Raw genomic sequence first — 14,451 nt, 5'->3', positions numbered from 1 at the left:
TTTTTACCTCTACATGTATAGATGTTCTTCTAGTTTGGATCACACTGCCAAAGACAATTGACCATGGAATTGAAACTTTTATGTGCATGTTTTTGGTACTGATATTCCTCAGTTCTAGACGGCTACAGTTGTTTAAGATTATTTTTCTTCTGTACTTGATGTTTTTCATAGTTAAAATTCATATGGAATAAAATGGTTCCATAATGTGCTACAGCGCGTCTTGATACATGTCGATCTATTGACTGAGTTCATCTTTAATCCAACTCGGTGAGGAAAAAGACTACATTAAAGATACTGCTGTGAGTTGTTATTTGTATTCATAAAACTCTTACTATTATTACCACCGGTCAAATTGTATTTCCCAACTCTTAAATCACTGCTCTGTGTGTATCTGGCTGCGATGTATGATGGGAAACACTTGCTTTTTTAGACCCAGTGGCATACCGTGTGCTCAGTAGCCGCCAATGGGCTTTTTGGCCAATGTGCGATTTGACCGGGTTTCGACGCAGTCTTTCAAAGTACATCCAAGCAACTAATTAATTTGTCGTGTCCAATGACCTTGGCTCCCTTTCTTCCATGTGATATATGATACCTTGCGTGTCTGACGCGAACCATTTTAATCAACCAGTACTGTACATTACCATTACATTGCATTTAGCTGCACGCTCTTTATTCCAAAGCGAGGCTACAATAAGTATATTCACCCAGGGAAATTAAACCTTGAATAAAACAGGAATCATTAATTACATCAGGTTTCATAGGAGCCAAACAGTTTCGCAAGTGGCTACTCAACTGGCTTTAGATCAGGGCCAGTCCTTGTTACGTTATATAAAGCTGCTCTGGTGTCAGTAATTCTATCGGCCTCGAAGTGGTATTCGAAAGAGATGATGTTTTCAGTCTGCGGCGGAAGATGTTGGCAAGCTATCTGCTCTGTCCTGATTTCAAGTTGGGAGCTCGCATTTGCCGCCATTTTGGAGCCAGGATAGCAAACCGACGTGTTTGGCTGATGGGAACTTGGTATCCCCCTCGCGTCGCGGGTGCAGCGAGCTGTTTGGCTGATGCAGAGCGGATTGCACTCGTGCTGGGGTGTACGCGTTTAACCATGTCCTGGACTTAGGAATGGTCATATCCCTTCACAGCATGGGTATGCACAGTACACAGGTCTTAGTGGATTCTTAGCATTACCGGAAGCCAGCTGAAGGGAGCGGGCTTTGGCGTGTGAGAATTTTTGGATAAGTTGAAGACCAGACGAGCCGCTGCATTCTGGATGAGCTGCAGAGGTCGGATGGCACATGCAGGTAGACCAGCCAGGAGGGAGTAGTCTCGGCGTGAGATGACGAGAGCCTGGACCAGAACCTGCGCTGTTTTCTGGGTCAGCTGGGGACGTATCCTCCTGATGCTGTAGCTAGCAGCAGCAAGTTCGGCAGCATTATAAAAATGTTATAGCTTGCATTTATAATATACAGCAAACCAAAGAGAAAGGACAAGAGAGAACAAAGATGTAACGGCTAAACTGACGAAATTAGACCGTTTTTTTTGTCATACATCGTCCTCGAAATCGAGCGCTAACGTTAGCAATGTTGACGTGCAGCCGTAGTCTAACGATAGCTCACCTGCCTCACCACCATCATTGCCATCTAGCTCCACAAGTGAAGCCGTGGCTGTGCAACCTTCTTCTACAGCCAGACAGGAGGAGAGGCTGGATTTAGCTGTGCCCGGCGGTGGTCCAACAGTTCCCCCAAGGGCCCCCACCGACAGGGGACTCTATGGCGCTATTGAGACCCCCAACGCCAAGATCAAAAGCTATATTATAGCAACCGGTCCATGTAGGACTACCGGCCCATTCCCCAGATACAAATATCAAGGAAACAGGTGTAATCCTCTTCTTTGTTCACTGTGCCGTTGTCAGGCTGTGGTGGTTTGAGGCCAGGGTAGGCTGTTGTTGATAGCCTACATGTGGCGCTTATGAGTGTGCCCCCCCCCAAACAATATTTGTACCGGGGCCAATCACAACCTTGTTACGCCACTGGGTTAGCCCTTATCCTAATTTCACAAGGTGACTGATTGTATGCCGATGTTGTGTCTATAGCTTGTTTCCACTGCCCCCAGGTGGAGAGAAGTATTAATGTAGTTTTGAGAAAGTTGGTGTAATGCACACCAGTACCAAACTCAGACCTTACTGTAGCACCATACATATTGATAAGAAGTTTGAGAAAGGTTTATTTTGTTATCTTCTGAACAGTTTGTCTGCCAGTCTTGTCAATAGGCTTCATAAACTTGAAGGATTAATGAAGAATCCCATAAATTAGAATATTGAATTTTATAAATATTAAAATGAACAGGCTGTATCATATGGAATTGTACGAACTCTATCAAACTAAAATTATCTTCAAGATAACAGGCCTGACAGCTGGTTAGATGGTTTAACCTGAAAAAAACGAAAACATAAGCAAACTTCATCAACTGACGTAGATGTAGATAAAGACCTGGGGAGAAACTACATTTGATGGGGTAATAGCTAGGGTTCCTCACCTTTTTCAGAATTAAAATAAAGTCACACATCCACGATAACATTCAGGTTGAGACATGGACACCTCTTATTAAGGCCTCCTGCTGGTCCCCTGACCGCACCTTGAACCTTTGCTGTACTAATAGGCTGGCAGGTAACGCACAGGTTAGGTTACCTGAATCCTGCCGCCGCGTGCTGCTCTGGACAGCTCCTGTGGTTCTGAACTGAAGTGATCCTGCGCCTCGAGCTGTAAATCTAGCCTCTGACTGGATAAGATATGCACGGTGGCCCACTCAGCTCGCCGCTTATTGGTCGTTTCAGCTGCCAGTCAACGGGATTTCCTCCACAACAGACAGAAGCAGGGAGCAGCTGCTGCAGAACCAGTGCACTGTGTCACCGGGCACCGGAGGAAGATGATTTTACAGCGAGGTCCGTAAAGCTTGTCGCCACGGGCCCAGTAAAGATATATCCACCAAAGTAAGACTGGTTCACACATTTTACCTCCTTTGTGTTTCTGTGCTGATAGGATTAGAGAGCAATGCGCCGGCTCAGGGATGGCCTGCTGCGAGGAGGTGTTAACTGTTGACTGTCATTGAATACCCAGACAAATAACTTTATTACTGTTATAATTGTTATTTAGTCGTAAGGTGTCCGTTTTTAAGTTTTTCGCCCATGAATATTAATTACACTAGCACATCACAGACCAAATATGTGGTGAGTCAGCAGTAGCCTATTAGATGGAGGTTGAAGAGCTCGTATCGTATGAATCAATAACATTTGTCATCTTACTTTTTAGTTATATTTAAATAATATTGTGCAATGATTAGTTTCGTTGAATTCAATATGTCACTTCCGAATAGCGATCACAATGCATCACCTGTCAGTTACGCAAACGCGTGACACAATCCCACGCGCAATGTAAGATATCAAACTTTGGAAGACCACTGTGACTAACTGGTAGACAAACACACGATGTGCATGTAGCAAGCCAAATAAGGGAGGAGGTTGTCTCGTGCACCTGTTGCACAATATGCATAAAGACGGATAAATAGTGCATAATAACCATTATTCATAATAGCTCTAGTTGATAATTATGATAGATCCTAATGATATTTCGACTGAAGGGAATTTAATTATTGTCTTTTAGGAATACAGTAGAAAAAAGATGAAAAGATTTACGAAATTCAAAGAATACTTTTCAAATGATTCCAATATCTGCCTTTGAGGAAATGAAACAGCCTATAAGTGGAACTATATTTATTCACATAAATGACTTATTGTCATGCTATGCTGTGCTTGCTGATTGCAAAAGGACGAGAAAGATAGGAGACCTTAGCATGACTCAGCTTCCAGAATTGGATGTCACAATTGCATAACATGTCAAACTGAGGCATCAGAAAGCTCCAAATTCTGTCAAAATTTAGTAATGTTTTCCACTAATTTTAGACCTGGATTAGAAGCTATCCCTTTTTTAGGTTGTGTTTACATCCGCCTTAATAACATTTGTTCTTGATTTGTATTCTTTTGATGGTCAATCAGTCAGAGCACATGAAACATTGTCCTTTATGTGTTTTTTCTTTGATGCAAACCTCTTTGAAGCACTGACAGTTAATACAATGCAAAATCAGATGTGTGAAGAAGGAAGAAATAACTGACCAAATATATTGGATTTGAAGCACCATGATGCATGATTCTTCCACATTATGTATTATGTTATTGGACTCTCTCTCTCTCTTTCTCTTTGTCTTTGAGATAGACAGGCAAGGAGCTGTAAGGTATTATCTAGTACAGATTCTGTCATGTAAGGTTAACAAAATAGTACGTTTTTCCCCAACTTCAGTGGTAAATAGTCATGCAACATAAAGAGATTAATGTAAAGCACAATATATCTGAAAACAGTATTCAATGAGTTTTGTCCAACTTGTGTATTGCAGTAATTCAGTTGACCATTGGTTATTGATGGTGAAATCAAGTCAGGTAAACCACTTGCTTTAGTGTGTGTGTGTGTGTGTGTGTGTGTGTGTGTGTGTGTGTGTGTGTGTGTGTGTGTGTGTGTGTGTGTGTGTGTGTGTGTGTGTGTGTGTCAGGGGGGAGGGATTAGGGTCAGTCAGGGGGGAGGGATTAGGGTCAGTCTGTTTTTTAGGAAATGTGAAATGTTTGCCCCATGGATTCCAGGGCGGCCTGCCTCTCTGTTCCTAGGGCCCGTAGTCTTCATTGTCACAGCTCTTTCACTGCTGAGCCCTTTATTCTTGTCAGCCGTGCGTCTCAATCAACACACTGGGCTGCTTTGTTTGAGAGCTCACTGTCTGTGTGTATGCACTTGTGTGTGCGTTTAAATGAGTGTGCATGTGCAAAGTGTGTGTATATATGTGTGTATGTGCTCGTCTTTGTACTTGAATGCATAGCTGCAGTGAAAGAGACAATGCCGATCAAGCACAGGCGAAATAAGAAAGGGACGTCAAGTGAATGGGAGGAAAAGTAAGGTTTTTTTTACAGCCAAAACAGAGGGGAGGAACTCTTTTAACTGATGTTTGGCAGCTTGTGATGTTAGAAACAGCTCCTCTGTTGTCAGGTGTAATTGTTATCCACAGCTGCTTTGGTTGGCCTCTTGTGTTTTCCGTTGTTGGAGTGTGAGGAGGCTGCTGATGCTATATGTGTGTTCAGCAGCCGAGTGCACCAGGTAATCCCTTCTCTTGAGGAATCCCAAGACAAATGACTGGCTGTCTGGTGCGTAGGCAACAACGCTTGGCAAAGCTAATAGTGTTTGATGGTAAAGGGCTAGCCATTTGCTGACCTGTTTTAGATAAGCACTACCAATTGAGTTAGTTTCTGAATAGTACATCCGACAAAGTCTCGTACATCTGTCTGTCAAAGTGCAGAGGACAACATTCATCCTTTTTTTGATGCTAACCTCAGGGCTAGCCAGCAGCAGGCTAAACAAGGTCTCTCCACAGCAACGTCTCCCAGCCCCTCTTGGGATCCTGAGGCGCTAACAAGACAGATAACATTTCTGCAGCTTGATCTGGGAATACCCCGGTGTCTCCTTGGACTTGCCTGGAAATCCTCAATAATAGGCCTATCTCTAAGACTAACGAATCAGTTATTTTTTTTAAATATTTTCTTTACATACAGTATGGTTAAAATGACCAGAAATACTAACTGTATCTCAGCTCTAGCTCAATCCAACAGGTAGTTACCATATAATTATAAGGTCATTGTTGCTCTCTTGTGCTTTTTCTATGTGTGTGTCTAGGTGTATGTATAAATCCATCACTCTGCATGCATACATAATTAACACGGGTACTCTGAGGCTCAATGCAGCATTGTATAACTGTGAACATGGCCCTATGTGCTCTCTTTCTTGACACTCAGTGCCAGGTAATGCCTAATGCTCAGCATGAAGAAAGACAAACAAACACACACACTCAGTGTCACCAAGCAACCAGGTAGTTCTGTTATCCAGTGGAAACAAAGCACAAAGCAATCTGGGTAACTATTTCTCGTCTATAGACCCTCTGTGGAGATACTCTTCACTTAAAGTAATTATCAGTACATCCAGTTTGTGTGGCAGTCCTTAAGAATCCCCTCTGTTTGTTTCAGAGACACTTAATTTACTTATGGTAGAAAATGTGATTGAACCATAGAATATAACAATAGTATTAAGACAGAACTATTACCGTGTTAATATGTTCTTAGTTGTTGTTAACTCACCATCTTGGACTGCTGTTGACTTTAGGCTGTTGTTTTCCTTTTGCCTGTTTATAGAATATGGGGATTTACAAATAGAAATATGAATCAATAAAATCCAGCAATCATCAATACCTCTCTACCATCCATGCAACAGAGATGCATTTGGTTGTTAAACCTCACCTTTCTGCGACTTGCTCAAAGTCAGTTGATATGGAATTTAGGTGCGCTCACGGTGTGAACACAGACTTTAAAGTAGTCAGTTTTCCCTGCAGCTATTCATCTAACAACTCACCGTGGCTTCTGCTTCATGACTCTTTCTTATATTTCAAACTAAATTACTTTGGTGTTTCCTAGTTTGGAAATAGATGGTGACAAAAAATGTATGTATTTATATGAATATTTCAAGAATATTACTTGAAAATGCTATTCTCTATATAACGTATATTATGAATGAAAAAAGTACAATAATTGCAGGATGTGCAGCAGCAAACAGAATATAGCAAGTACAATTTCAAACAACTCCTAAGACATATTTATAACTCCTTATTCTTTTAGTAGACTAGTAAGTACATATTCATCTTCAATAAAAGAAAAATACAATTTTCCGATGGATTTGTCCACAAACCCTTCTTGCTCTTCTCTCATAATTGATGTGTTTCTATCATGCAAGGTTGTCCCTTTAGTCTTTTTGTTTATGTATACAAAAGGCTGGTATTCAGGGCTCGTTGCTTTGTGCTGTAAAGTGGATGCCTCTCTTCTCTTAGCAAGTCCTTTTAGTCTGCCTGAGATCAATGCTTCGATATTCATGACACGATGGTAGCAAGGTGTTTGAAGGCTGGGAGATTGTTGCATTTCACAAAAGAGAAATGCTTTGATTTCCTTGTGAGGCTTTAAAATAGATTGATTCATCTTAATATAGAGACGGACGAGAGAGAGCACCTTCCAAAGAACCATGTTACACCAGGTTAAGCCTTACTACTATTGCCTTTTTTGTATCCATAGTTATTCATCAAATTGTTAAATGATCAATGCATTTATTGATTATGTTGACACATCTAAAAGTTAGGAATACTGCCAGGCAGTGTTATCCTTTAATGCAATAATGAAAAGCTAATCTGTCATTTTTTAACTGAGACTGTGGCAATATTCGGTTTATATGAAGGCCATAGATTGCACTGTTACTGTTTGTATGCATGCCATTCGCTGTGGTGTTTAAATCCAGGTGTCAGGTTGATTCAGGTTATTCTATTAACTTGGTTGGCTGGTTGCAAGTCCGAAGTGTGCATAATATTCTGTTAAACACTACCACTAGGAAATTAGGAAATTGTGTATTCTATGTCCGTGATTTCAGATGTCATTAGAGATGATATATATTTATGCACAATTAGGGTTCACCTTAATCTCAGATTCCCTATGTCTTTTTCCTCTCTTGGGACTTTGTTAGATCTTTATGATTTCAGCAGCATGCAATTATCACCTAATTATAATCACACTCCATACTTTATCACACACACTAGGGCTGCTCAATTAATTGTATTTTGATTGCAATTACGATTATGGCTTGCAACGATTACGAAAACAACGTAATCGAAATAAAACGATTATTTTTTTATTACTTTTTTCTTTCTTTTTTTTTGAAATAATTTTTCTTTTGTATTGGTTTTTCAGTTGAATTATACTTAAAGTTCAGGGTAATCAACTGTTAAAAACATACTGTACAAAATGTTTTTCTCCAATAAACTGATGTTTTCAAAGTAAATGGATAATCGTTTTTTAATAATCGTGATATCAATTATTGACCCAAATAATCGAGATTATGATTTTTGCCATAATCGAGCAGCCCTAACACACACACACACACACACACACACACACACATGTCGATGTATCCTTGAGCAAGATACTTAACCCTGAGTTGCTCCTGATGGCATGGCCAACAGTGTGTGAATGTGTGTGAATGTTAGGTCCTAGAGTAAGGTACACTGCTCTGTATGAATGGGTGTGAATGGGTGAATGACATGTAGTATGTAAAGCGCTTTGAGGGGTCTTAAAGACTGGATAAAGCGCTATATAAGTACAGTCCATTTACCATTTACACACACACACACACGCACGCACGCACGCACGCGCGCGATAACAGTAATCTCTCATGCTCTCCATTACAATTAGAAAAGGTATTTTATTGGAAAGTGATAAAGATATTTGCTTGGATTAACATTCATGGGAACCTAAGATTACATTTGTTTTACCATCTCTCTATTGCTTTATTCCAGGTTGTCTCACTTCACGCTCCAAGGCTGCACCCTGACACTATCATCTGTTCAACCTCTTTCCACCATCCCCCCCATCAAGCTCCTCTGTCCTCCTCCTCAACCTGTGGCCTATTTATACCCTGGAGACTGAAAGAGCCCATTACAGCTCTGTGGACCTCTTCAGGAAGACAAAACTGAGAGCATGAATCCCATCTCTGTTTGATTTGAAAGTTCAGCATCGTTTTTTCAACAACTTTACGTGAGGAACACAAGATAGGACTAACGGCATTTCTTCGTGAAGAGGACCGTTTTGCAGCTGAAGCATATTTGGGAAATTCTGGATGCAGCATGTTCTCGTGTACACAGACTGGAGGTTCTGCACTATTTTGTTGAGGTACAGGAAACCAGCATTCATAACGTTGTTTTTTTGACTCAGTTGTCTAAAAAGCTATGAGCTTTGGTCAATGACACTGAAATACTTTTTCTCTCAAAATGGCTCACATCTGAAGGTAAGTCAGAGTTTTTGTCCCATTTGAATTTGCTCTATATCAATGTTTAAATTAGATCTATAATAATAATAATAATTAGAACATGTTGTAGTTGGCTTTATAAAAATATTTGATCCTGGAAGCTCAAGAGTGTAGTTAGTTTATAAGGGTGGATTTTAAAAGGCAATTGAATAATTTAAGAAAATCAATCATCACAGGGCATGCAAATATATTTTTAAACTTTTTTCTTATTGGGGATCCAGTCCTCCACCACCCCCAGCCATGAGCTAAGCCAACGCCACCCTGGGCTTCCCTTGCAGGATGACTGCTGTCTGCCCCTCGGAGAGCAGCCCAGAGGGGGCTGAAGCTGGGGCTGGGACAGCAGGCTCAAGGGGGCGCGGGCCAGCAGGCACAGCTGGGAGCATCTCAGTCTCTGGGGCAGAGACTACAGAGTCTAATGGAGACTCTGTCGGAGGTTCAGTTGGAGGTACAGCTGTGGTCCCTGGGGGCCAGAGGTACAGCCGCTGGAGCCGCCAGGACAGCTCCGACATCAACACAGATGACGAAGGAGCTACTGTCCGCCGCCTCACCCCTCTGGAGAGGCTGAATCTGGACATGTGCCAGGACGACAGGTAGGCTTCAAAGGGTGATTCTATATTATCTATTTGCTTATCCCTTACTTTATCCGGTGTGGAAATGTTCCCTATGGTGGCTCAACTGTAGTATATCACAAAGAATATCTTCTGTGATTTAATCTGGTCACAGGGTGGTCCGTGAGCTAACAGTGGGAAGGAGAATCGGCTTCTACAAAATTCGAGGGGAGATCGGCTGTGGAAATTTCTCCCATGTCAAGTTAGGAATCCATGCCCTCACCAAAGGTGAGAAAGTACAAGACATGAGTTTTATGCCGCTACTAAAAGATCTGCACTTGTGTACAGGAAAGAATCTAGAGCGGCAATCATACTGAGTATAATCAAGGCTCAGTGATGGAAGGTATACAGTTTGACTTAATAGCCATTGCTAAAGCTTGGAACACATCCATAATTAAGGAAACCTTACGTAACCTCCCATTTGCTCTGGCTTTTTATTAGATTTAAGTGGTGATTTGGCTGATGAGTGGTTTCCATCAGTAGGCTGCTACACTAATAAGTGTGTCCTTTTGTAGCAATTTAGTAACAAGGTGATGTGTGCCTGGCCAGGGGACTGATTCAGCCACGAGACAGACTGCCTGCTGCCCTTGAACAGATGGATTGATTAGAGATCTCTTGTTTCCTTAGCGACGGCTAAAATTGATGCATGCCTCATCAAAGGCCAAAGAGAGGAAGGAAAATGAGTGTGTTGCTCTGTTTTTGATTTCTATCTTTTTAGGGTTATATGTAGTGTACTATGTGCCTGTGTGTGTGCCATGCTTTGTGTGCATGTGGATATAAGTGGTATCATTTAGTCTTCCAAAAACAATATGAGCTGCGATGCATTTTGAATGCTCCTTTTGAAAGCTATGTCACAGCTGAAAGGGAGACTAATACCAGTCTGAATAATGCATATTGATGCACAATTAGATATCTCAACACCATTTTGCCACTTAAAACCTTTTCTGTATTTAGTTACCTGAGCTCTATTTAACTTCTCTTTATACATTATTTAACAGAATACAGTGAAGACATCAGTTGTTTGAATTTGATATATGTTACATATTTTGATCTTTATTGGCTGTAAAATGTTATCTCTGTGTCTGTAACTGTAAAATATCAATCTTGAAATGTGCGCTATATATTCCTCCCCTCACATTTTAAAGGTGATAAGTCAAGTTGTGTTTCAGCACAATGTAGCTAACACAGCCTTCAGTGTTGCCGTCATATTTAATCTTCACTCTGACCTGACCCTTTATACTTTGTGCTCAGACCTGAAGTCAGACCAGCTGTATTTCTTTAATTGCAAAATCAAATTTACTTTTAACGAAACAAAGAATGTGAAATTACATCATCAAGAAAATTGGTTTCTAAGTACAGCTAATCCTCCATCAAATGATCTAGAGAGCATCGGGCTTGGTTTCTTGACGGGCAATTCTGTGTTTGCTTGTCACGGGCTCACATTTTCTATCCTCTATCTCTTTACTTAACATTTGAATGTATGATTTCACAGAAATCGCGGATCATTTTAGCAATGACAGACACGTGGGGGAAATGATATCTTGTTTTTTACAAAATCTTTCAAATATTTAATGTTCAGTTTAAATGAAATGCAACCTTTAAGTATTTCCCTGCATGCTTCTTAATTATCTGAAAGCACTGGGCTAGCATAAATGGTCCTTTATTCAGATGGATTTCCTTAAAGATTCAGAGACATCTTTTATGCCTATTGTGGATGTTTTTCTCTTCATCAGCTCATCTTTATATGCTCACACTTGGTCTAATTATTACAATATAAAAAATGACACCCAGTAGTATGTATCATTTAAATGGGATGATCTTTCCTTTGATCTCTCCCAGTCCGATTACAATCTTCTTATTTTTCTTTTTTGGGGATCCTGCCATTTATCCAAATTCAATTGGTTCTGGGCACAGTATCCAGGCTTTTGAAATTCAATAGACAATAGTTGGGCTGTAACTTTACTTACTTTCTGTATTTTTATGCTGTTTTGTTTGTTTTATTGCTGTTATTGTTGGGTTTTTGTGTTTTATATATAACAAGCTGTGTGATTTGTATCAATAACTGTGATTACATTTGAAACTGCATAAAGTGCTGTATAATTCAAGTTTTTTCAAATGTGTATTCTCCCATGACATTACTAGACAAAGTGGCCATAAAGATCCTAGATAAAACAAAGCTGGATCAGAAGACTCAGCGACTTCTGTCCAGAGAGATCTCTAGCATGGAGAAACTTCACCATCCCAACATCATACGCCTCTATGAGGTTTGACTCCCCTATTGATTTATAGACAAATTTAAACTGGTCCCAAAGGGGATTACACAACTACATCCGGCCAGACATCTGATATACTTAAGTAATGCACTCTGACTTTCCTGTCATCCTTTTTCTTTTTTAGGTGGTGGAGACGTTGTCACGGTTACACCTGGTGATGGAGTATGCAGGGGGAGGGGAGCTCTACGCAAAGATTACGACAGAGGGGAAACTCTCTGACACCGAAAGCAAGATTGTTTTCTCTCAGATCCTCTCTGCTGTCAAACACATGGTCAGTACATATAGGTTTATATTGAGCAGGTTTAAGTAAAATAATTAAAAAAAATTCAATCTGAATGCAACCTATTTTCAGTCTTTAAGTCAAATAACTGTGATGGTGACCATTAAGACACTAGATATTTTTAAGACGAGCTACTTATACTTCACTAAAAGTACATTTTTAGCACATGTTCACTGGTATCTCCAAATGTCCACATCAGACTTGAAGTGACAGTAGATGGCACATAATGCAGTTTCTCCCTGTTCTCTCTCAGCATGAAAACAACATCATCCATAGGGACCTGAAAGCAGAAAATGTTTTCTACACCAGCAGCTCCTGTGTCAAGGTGGGGGACTTTGGCTTTAGCACTCTGAGCCCCCGCAGTGAGACCCTCAACACATTCTGCGGCTCTCCTCCTTACGCTGCGCCGGAGCTCTTTCGGGATGAGCACTATGTCGGCATCTTTGTAGACATCTGGGCCTTGGGGGTGATGCTGTTCTTTATGGTGACATGCACCATGCCGTTCAGGGCAGACACTGTACCCAAACTGAAGCGGTGCATCCTGGAGGGGGCCTACATCCTGCCCTCCTGGGTGCCAGAGGCATGCCAGCGGCTGATCAGAGGAATCCTCCAACCCATACCATCTGACCGCTGTACAGTGGAGCAGATGATGGGCTGTGAGTGGCTGCTCCCAGTGGACTTCCCACGTGCCATGGAGCCCTTCAAACTAGACCCATCTTACCTAGCAGAAAGTGATCCATCTGAACTAGTAGAGGAAGAGAAGGACGTGAAAGCAGCACTGGAAACATTGGGAATCAGCTCGGAGCATATCCTCAACAACCAAGGAAAAGACTGCAGGAGCTCCATCACAGGGATCTATAGGATCCTGCTGCACCGTGCTCACAGGAAAAGGGCTGTTGTGAGCATGCCTGTGGTCCCACAGGTAGTCAGACCAAAAAAACAGAGTAAAAAGGAACGGCTAAAAGTGTATCGTAGTCTAGGGCACACATCTAAGCTCTGTGTGATTCTCTGACAAAATGTTCTGCTTTGCTCTGGAAATAATTTCACTTCATAGACTGAGATGAGGATGCATGGATTTGATTAGAAATGCAAAACAAAGGTGCTTTTCAGTTCAGCAGTTTAACTTGCACCCTTACTCAGCTCCTAAACAAAACTGCATTTCTTCCTAGAGTATCTTTCTTCTAGTAAGTAATATTAGTCTCTGTGAGAATGTTGCTGTTGATGAATCATGAGTTTATCCTTTTTGACAAGGACCTACTCATGAGAGATGGAAATGTTATGAAATACATTTACAAATTAATATTAGGATGATTAGAGAGCTTCTTTTGTAATGCTTTTCATTGAGGTCCTTGAAATAAGCATTACCTATTAGATAAAAAGTCCTTTATAAGATACATATTAACATTTGACAAAAAGGATATATGAATGTTTGTAGCAATATTAACACGTTTAATGTTAGGTTATAAGACATTGTTCTTACTCAAGTTTGGCAAAAAGTGTTTTTTGTTATTAAGCACATTGCTAAATGCTAATGAGGGCAACATAAAGTATGCCGAATAAATGTGTTTTATTAACACTTATAGTGGTATTTAACACATGATAATGTCAAAAAGCATTTTATAAGGCCCAACAGGGGCCTTATTACCTACGAATGCTTATTACAAGGATCTTCAAATTAAGCATTCCCACAATTTTGCATTGAGACATGGAGGCTAGATATGTATAGCCCACATCCATTCAATGCTTAATGCTGGAACACCAATAAACCCTATGAGACATGAATGTAGCATACATCTTAATAAAAAAGATAGAAATCCACAACATAATGCTGAGGTGATGAAGTGGTGAAACATGCATGAAATATAATGTCTACAATATTTTTGCACTTTTTTCTGCGATGCCTTACTTTTTCTATCATGTTATGAAATCACATGACCCTCAGCCAGACTGACTTCATTATACTCTTTAATGTTTGTGGTGATAGGAAGAGAGATTTCTTGAGAGAGACAAGAGATATCACTTAAACACCATCACCAAAACGATTGGTTGCTCATGTAGAAAAAAACATCTTTATATTTGCAATACACAATTTTGGTATGAGTTCCAGTTATTCATTTTTAAGTTATCAGATGTCTGATTTTCATGTCATGTTTCAAATAAAATGAATACATAAAAAAACATTGAAATGCATTTGTCTTTTTTATGATTGATGCGTTTTGATTTTTGTGTGTACCCTTTATAATTTAATAGAAAAGGTGCCTTTACTGTTTTTGTGCAAGAAATAATTTGTTCTCCGCATCTAGCTTTTT

General features: G+C 40.4%; 1 protein-coding gene across 2 annotated transcripts; it reads left to right on the top strand.

Moving 5' to 3' along the window:
* Nucleotides 1-2,876: 2,876 nt before the first annotated feature.
* On the top strand, nt 2,877-14,303 carry nim1ka (NIM1 serine/threonine protein kinase a). Of its 2 annotated transcripts, none has more exons than XM_010786567.1 (7): nt 2,877-2,986; nt 8,473-8,960; nt 9,260-9,571; nt 9,705-9,817; nt 11,732-11,853; nt 11,987-12,133; nt 12,396-14,303. In XM_010786567.1, the coding sequence occupies exons 3-7, from the start codon at nt 9,261-9,263 to the stop codon at nt 13,152-13,154; spliced, it is 1,452 nt and encodes a 483-aa protein (XP_010784869.1). In that variant the 5' UTR covers nt 2,877-2,986; nt 8,473-8,960; nt 9,260; the 3' UTR covers nt 13,155-14,303. The 2 variants fall into 2 exon arrangements, with proteins under 2 accessions (XP_010784869.1, XP_010784868.1); XM_010786566.1 differs by having other exon boundaries at nt 9,203-9,571.
* The last annotated feature ends 148 nt before the right edge of the window (nt 14,304-14,451 follow it).

This window comes from Notothenia coriiceps, unplaced genomic scaffold, assembly GCF_000735185.1.
Source record: "Notothenia coriiceps isolate Sejong01 unplaced genomic scaffold, NC01 NC01_scaffold00029291, whole genome shotgun sequence".
Classification (NCBI taxonomy): domain Eukaryota; kingdom Metazoa; phylum Chordata; class Actinopteri; order Perciformes; family Nototheniidae; genus Notothenia; species Notothenia coriiceps.
Note: the sequence above shows the minus strand (reverse complement) of the source record. Positions and strands in the feature narration are given on the sequence as shown.